The 7,547-nt window shown below is 43.0% G+C and overlaps 1 protein-coding gene across 7 annotated transcripts; it reads right to left on the bottom strand.

The window, feature by feature from the left end:
- Positions 1-610: 610 nt before the first annotated feature.
- Positions 611-5,917, bottom strand: SRSF5 (serine and arginine rich splicing factor 5). Of its 7 annotated transcripts, XM_061429261.1 has the most exons (9): positions 5,672-5,825; positions 4,881-5,068; positions 4,639-4,780; positions 4,257-4,327; positions 4,026-4,124; positions 3,667-3,736; positions 2,373-2,446; positions 1,509-1,619; positions 611-1,416 (listed from the first exon to the last, which is right to left on the bottom strand). In XM_061429261.1, the coding sequence occupies exons 3-9, from the start codon at positions 4,762-4,764 to the stop codon at positions 1,149-1,151; spliced, it is 819 nt and encodes a 272-aa protein (XP_061285245.1). In that variant the 5' UTR covers positions 4,765-4,780; positions 4,881-5,068; positions 5,672-5,825; the 3' UTR covers positions 611-1,148. The 7 variants fall into 7 exon arrangements, with proteins under 7 accessions (XP_061285245.1, XP_061285244.1, XP_061285247.1 ...); XM_061429260.1 differs by lacking the exon at positions 4,881-5,068 and having other exon boundaries at positions 5,672-5,917; XM_061429263.1 differs by lacking the exon at positions 4,881-5,068 and having other exon boundaries at positions 611-1,413; positions 5,672-5,826.
- Between the last annotated feature and the right edge of the window lie 1,630 nt (positions 5,918-7,547).

Genomic DNA, 7,547 nt, shown 5'->3' with positions numbered 1-7,547 from the left:
TTTAAGTTTTATGGAATGATCCTGGACCATCAAAATCGTTTCACAACCTTTAAGTTAGGCATGAAATATTAACTTCTACAATCTGCTTCCCAAACTGTCCATCTCTTGGCTATGGAAACCTAAGTAACCTGATGCCAAAATCAGATAGGGTCACACACAAGGGAAACTGTCATAAAAAACTAAGTCATCATTTGCTTTCAATACTTCACACTTCATCCATCTTTTGACTAGCCTGGAAATGTCAAAGGCACTAATTTAAAAAAAAAAAAAAGCTCACCATACCTCACTAAGGTGGCTTCTCAGGTGGCACTAGTGGTAAAGAATCCACATGACAATGTAGAAGACTTAAGAGATGTGTGGGCTGGATTCTTGGGTCAAGATTCCCCTGAAGGAGGGCGTGGCAACCCACTCCAGTATTCTTGACTGGAAAATCCCATGGAGAGAGGAGACTGGCAGGCTACACTGCATGGAATCTCACAGTTGGACATGACTAGGACACACACACCTGCCTCACTGCTACAGCATTCCCGATGATGGATTTTAAATGCATCAAAAGTGCATGGGGAAGGAGAAGTAGGTAGCCATAACTCCTTCAGACAAACACACAAAAGCAGTTTTATAACCTTTTATTATCAATAACAAACAGCTGTCTTAACGTCTTTGCCAGACAGCTGTTAAAGGGTGGGTGGGTGGACACCCTTAACCCTAACAAGGAAAATTCATATTAAGCCTTTATGTACAAGCAAATTAAGAGCTCTTTTAAGTGTCCAAAGCTATTAATTAGTTTAATTGAGGCATTAAACTAATTGCGCATTAACATTATCTGAATAACCAGGAACTAAAACGTTCAAAATTTTTCTAGTACAAAAAAATTAAATTTGCTTTAGTAATAAAAGAGCTCTGTCAATATACACAAACTATATACTTCAGACATTCACAAAAATGTGAGCAGAAGGCTTATCAAAAGACATTTAATACAATTGGTTTGCAACAACCCCTGGTGGTCCACATCTACAAAGATATCCAGCCCAACCCACCCCCCTCCAAATCCCACCCCACAGAAAAGCACATACTTACCAGAATTTTTAGCAAGTATGGTTTGGGAATTTTTTTTTTTAAAAAGGCCCCTAGGGCAAGTTATTTACAGTTTAATTGCCACTGTCAACTGATCTGGACCTTGATCGGGACCGGGACCGGGACCTCTGGCGATCCACAGATGCTGGAGACTTAGATCTACTTGAAGAACCACGTTTCTGGCTCTTCTCAGGCACAGGAGACCTACTAACAGAACGAGACTTGCTCCGGCTCCGACTCCGGCTCCTGGACCGGCTGTAAGACTTGCGACTCCGGGAACGAGATCGGCTACGAGACCTCGAGGAACTCCTAGTACGGGAACGAGACCTGCTTCGTGACCTACTAGAAAGAGAAGAAAAAAAAAAATACAAAACTAAGAAGCAGACCCCACAAATCCCTTAAATAAAACTATGACTTAAAAACATTAGAGATACCTGTGCCTTTTGCTGCCTTCAATTAATTTGATTTTTCTCCCATTTATTTCTTTTCCAGAAAGTTTTTCAATAGCATTCTTTAAGTCACCATAAGAGGCAAACTCAACTACCCTATAAAGAAAAAACACACTATTTGTAAAGTTACATGTATTTCTTGCTGCTGCTGCTGCTAAGTCGCTTCAGTCGTGTCCAACTCTGTGCAACCCCATAGACGGCAGCCCACCAGGCTCCCCCATCCCTGGGACTCTCTAGGCAAGCTCACAAACCATTATCCGTCTAGTTTAATTACTTTTTAAAGTTCATTTTACTATTGTTATTATTGAACAGGAAACCTCAACCTCCAAACCGTGGACATCTTAAGCCACATAATTCAATGGGAGTGAGGAGCTTTCCTGTGTACTACAGGAGGATCAATACCATCTCTGACTCTACTTTAGCCACCTGGTGCAACGAGCTGACTCACTAGGAAAGACCCTGAAGCTGGCAAAGACTGGAGGCAAAAGGAGGAGATGATAGAAGATGAGATGGTTGGATGGCATCACGGACTCAATGGACATGAGTACGAGCAAACTGCAGAAGACAGCGAAGGGAAGGGAAGTCTGGCGTGCTGCAGTTCTTAAGAGTTGCAAAGTTGGACATGACTTAGCGACTGAACAACATGACCTCTACCCACAAGATGCAAACAGTAACCTCAATTCTGACAACCAAAATGTCTCCAGACACTGACACATGTACCCTGAAAAGCAAATTCAACCCTGATTGAGAACCACTGCATTTCAGGATGTCCAAATTTTGAGAACGCTAACATTCACGGTACAACTTTAGAACATTTTAAAAGGCTCTCATACACCAATACATACTCACCCCTCATTTAATTTAGGTCGATGTGCATCCGCAAAGGTTACTTCCCCAGCTTGTCTCATGAAATCTTTGAGATCCTTAACACAAGATGATCGAGTTAAGCAGAGAAAAGGAAACGTGACACACAAACAACCACAATGTATAAAAACAAGACTACTGAAAGAGAAGATGTTAGATAAAGTACAAACATGGTATTTATTTACCACACTTGTAGTCTATCGGAATTTTAAAATAATATATGTCAGGGCACGAAATAAGCAAATAGCATATTGCTTTTAAGCAAAATGCCAGAGGAAGTTTAGATTTTAATATTAAAGTAGTATTAGTCTATACTGAGCTCAATACAAAAAGAAAAAAAACAAAACAAAACAAACAAAAAAACAAAAAGAAACAATACGTATTTTTAAAGTAAAGACTAAACTAAAAATTTTATATTTAAAAACAGAACATTTACAAGACACCAGTTATTTTGTGCCCCATATGTCATTAAAAAAGTTTACTTTACCTTTATTATTATTTCCCTAGGCTAGTCAGGCAGCAAACCATTTATCGGTCGGAGAAACCTTCATGACATATGCCCGACTGGCTCTTCGCCACCCACTTGAAGGACACTACCCAATCGATGGAAGCCTTTAATCGCACAGCCCTCCCTATTAGCAGACTATTGGCGGATGCAGACAGGTTCTACTCTTGTGTAGTTACCAAGGACCACTTTACTGCGATCAGGATTCCAACGACCACCTAATTTCGAATCTTTGAACTCTTTTCGACCAGGACCTCTTATTCGGAAGCGTTACAGGAAGACAGCTCTCAACTTAGGGATCAGATCACGTTATCAGCGCTCTGGGATCGCTGCAACCTGGCACTTCAAGAAGTGCACCGATTACGTCTAGACCGGCAAACACAGATCTAGAGGTGGCCAATTGATCACTGTAGGAGCTGACTGGCAAAGTCAACCAGGCCCAACCAAGAGTGACCAAGACAACGATTAGGATAACCCACAGGCACTCCTCGTCATAAGGCCAACGACACAGATAGGCTGGCAAATAAAGGGTTTAATATTTGGTTAAAATTGATTTTTAAAAACAAGAAAATATATCCTCAAAACATTTACATTCGATCACTAACATTAAAATTTGAAATATCCCCCAATTACATTTAATTTAAAATTTAAAATTACAATTAAAAGTCCATTAAAGATAAAACTACTTTTAATAAAACATTAATAAAAACATTAACTACCCACTAATATTTAAAAAACCACATCAAAATATCTCAAAACTGTGTTTCAACAAACCTGCCAGCTGACTCTTGAAGATAAATTCTCAACTATAAGCCGATTTTCTGTTCTTACAGGTGGAGCATTTCTGAGGAAGAAAATGAGTACTCACAATGGAAGAAATGCAGCAGCGTGCACCTATTGTGTTCAGTTGTGGGCAAGTTCAAGCAATCAGGTATGACACGTCATTCAAATGACTTCCACCAACAGTTTCTGCATTATTTTAGGACTCACCCTTATTAGAAACAGTAAACTAATACATGAATGACAAAACTGATTATACACACACAGCAAATCACTTTTGCTAATAACTTTAGAACACTAAGACTCCTGCAGTAATGCTTGCACAAAGCAGCCATCCACCATTCATCACATACCGTCTATCATTTCGAGGTCTGCGACTACTAAAACGGTCTGAGTAGCGTCCTCTACCTCTTCCACCTCGAGATCGAGCCCTAGCATGTTCAATTGTAACCCTACAGGAAAGGAAGAAAAATCTTCATTATCCACTTTAAGCTACATAAGAGATCTATTTACAAAAACACGTAGCCCAATACCTAGCTTATCTTTAGAGTGCTAAGTCATAAAACTAAAAATAAAATTATCACCTTTCACTGCAGAGTTCTTTTCCATCAAGTTCATATACAGCATCATCCGCATCCCTGGGATCTTCAAATTCCTAAAACACAAACATATACATAATGCTTAACACTGCTTTAAAAGTCTATTCTACAACACATTAAAACCACTAAATGCCTGTGAAAGAGTATGTTAATGACAACAGCATATAGATTAAGCCCAATCAAAAAGGGACCGGAAATGATTTCTTCAGCCCAGAGTGAAATTCTTTTCTCCTTTAAGAAAACTGACTACCTTAAGAATGCATGTGTCCCAAACATACTCTATTGGGACTCAAAAAACTCAAAAGCACTGCTTATAACAATCTTTACCCACTAACAATAGATATTTCAACCAGTTGTAGACACTTACCACAAAACCAAAGCCTCTTTTCAGATCAATATCTCTTATTCGTCCATACCCCTTGAAGAATCTTTCCACGTCTTTCTCCCTGGCCGCCGGATTTAGCCTCCCGATGAATACTCGACAGCCACTCATGTCCGGCTAGTACTTTCTGTCAGGAAATAAATTCAATTGAGATAGTACCAGTGAATGTCAGAGGAATGCCTGGTCAAGGGACCAAAAACATAAACAGCATAAAATAAAATGTTTACCCGGTGATGTTATAAACAAGATTGCCAAGAGTGCCTCTTATTAGGCCGGGTCCCTTGCAGACAAAATTAAAACTCGGCTCCCAACACGATCCTTCCCTGGGCCCAGACCGCAGCAACCGCAACGCCCACTGCCGCCTCTGGAACTGCGCAGCCGCACACTGTCCCCGGCTCTTCTGGCCCCCTCCCATCTGCCGCAGTTAGGAAAGGCCGAGAAGTGCGGGCGGAGCCGACCCCGCCCTCCGCAAGGCCAGCCCAATGACGACGGGCTGCACGCGCGTCGCCGCCTCCCGGGAGCGTCACAGCGGGTGGAAGCCGGAACCTCGCGACGCCACCGCCGCGCCTGCGCAGACGGCGGCGGGTGGCCGCGGAGCAGCCACAAAATGGCGGCCTCGGAGCCGGCGGTGGGGGGAACCACGCGTGCCAAGCCCCCCGTTCCCTCCCCCTCTCCCGACCCCACCGCTCCGGATCACTGTACCCACCCTGGGACAGCCCCGACCACACCCCGAGCAAAGGTCTCGGCCCACTACTCCCGGGGTTCAGACAGTGAAATAAAAAGGCAGGGAGGGGCGCACGACCCCTCTGTAAAAACGACCCTGCCCAGGACCGCCCTTCCACCTTCAAGTCCCCTCACACAATACCCAAAGGGAGACGTGCCCCAGCGCCCACCTCGAATAAACTGCGCTCATTGGACGCCGTCCTCCGCACAGAGAGCAGCCCTGACCACTCGCGATCTGAGCGGCCATGAAGAAGCCTCGATCCGAGAAGCCTTTCCCTCAAAGTGAGCCACTCACCTACCGGACAGGATCTTTGGCAGCTGAGACACAGAGAGGTCCGTAGTCTGCGATAGAGCCGGCCGCCTCCCCGCAGACCAGGACTCAACTCGTCTACGTCTCTCCACAACTGACGCACTTAGCTGCTCTGGCGTCCCACAAAATGGAGGGCGCGTCCCTGCGTCACTTCCGGGACCGCCCTTGACAACGCCCCTTGGGTCGGGGGACAGAGGTGTCCGCGGGGCGGGGCCTCTTTACGGTGCTGGCCCCAGGGACCCTGAGTCGAGGTGGGCGGGACTGAGGGGCGGGGTGTGGTATGGGCGTGGCCGTCAGGTGCTCGGGGCTGGGAGGCCATGGTCCAGAATGTTCGCACCTCCTAGGCAATGACGTTCGGTTCATCATTACTCCCCCATAAAACTACCGTAAGGCAAATGGTCACCTTTTTTATCTGAACTTTTTTTTTAATACCCGAAAGAGTACTGGGTGAAAGGAACTGGGGCTTTGCAAAATATGTCTGACCATCTCTGACCCCTTGTTCCTTAGCTTCTTGCATAATGTTTTTTATAAAAGAAATCAGTCTTTCAATTGCAATTATTCTCTGCATTCTGTGTTGAATATGGAAGCAACATCTTGTGAATTCACTCACTAAACATTATTTTTGCTGCCATGAGAGTAATCTGAAAAATATTTTCTGGGGTGAAAAACAAGAATAACGGTGCTATCACCATTTAAAAAGTTGCTGCTCTTAGGCCGAAGTGGTGTGATTTTCTTCAGTATTAATTTTTTAATACAGTATCTTGACCTATTTAACGTTAAAAAGTTTCTGACTTCTATAAAGGTAATTGGTCTTCAGTAGTGCCTAGTGACTTAATCTATTGTATTTTAAACCATTTGTCTTCTGCAGTGATTGTTTCTTCTGTGAAAACTATTGAATAAGTCTCCCTACTAGATTTTCTGACCAGCTTCTCCAATAAAAAACGTCATATTTCATGAGTAGAATTACTCTCCCTTCTATGTGATCCAGCGGTAGTCTGTGTACACCCCAATAATTCCTTCAACACTGACATAAAGAAGATATGTGTTATTCATGTTTTGTTTTCCAGAAATGCTTAGCATAGAAAAGACTCAATATTTGTAGAACTGGGTTTACATTAGCATTTTTTTCTCAAGTGTTCCTATTGCTGTATTAATGTTTCAACAAAATGACTTGGCATCCTTTTTCTAAGATAGCCGAGTAGCAAATCTATAGTAAAGGAAAAAAGATGCAGAGATATAAGATTAAAGTTTATCAAATCATCTCTTTGGGAGACTTTCAGCATAACTGGAATGTTTCCTTCATTACATCCCTGATTTTATCTAACCGGTAATTTAAAAAAAACCCACCTCAACCTGTGTCACTTGTTAAAGTTGCCCCATCTCACCTTTCCTAAGCCAATGTATTTAGCTATAGACCAAGTAGTTTCTTGCTGTTTGGTTTTTTGGCCACACCTCGAAGCATGCTGGATCTCGGTTGTGAAATGTCATTTCTGCAACCAAGGATCAAACCCATGTCCCCTGTAGTGAAAGCCTGGAGTCTTAATCACTGGACCGACAGCAGAGTTCCAAGAGCAGGTAGTTTTTACACTCTGAGGTGCCACTTTCTCAAGCTCTCATTCACCTACAGCCAGACCTCCACCCCACCTCTCCACTGAACTGCTTTCAATGTTCATCATCAATCCAACTACAAAATCCAGCAGCCTCTTTACAATTTTCAGCCTCCTTAATGAAAGCTGCCATTCATTTTCCCTTACTGTGCACCACACATAGTGCTTGGGGCTTTGGATTGATCAGCCAATTCAGCCTTTGTACAACTCTCTGTTGTCAGTTCATATCCTTTTTTTTTTTTTTTAATATGTTG

The sequence above is a fragment of the Bos javanicus genome, chromosome 10, assembly GCF_032452875.1.
Source record: "Bos javanicus breed banteng chromosome 10, ARS-OSU_banteng_1.0, whole genome shotgun sequence".
Classification (NCBI taxonomy): Eukaryota; Metazoa; Chordata; class Mammalia; order Artiodactyla; family Bovidae; genus Bos; species Bos javanicus.
This window is presented reverse-complemented; position numbering and strand designations above follow the sequence as displayed.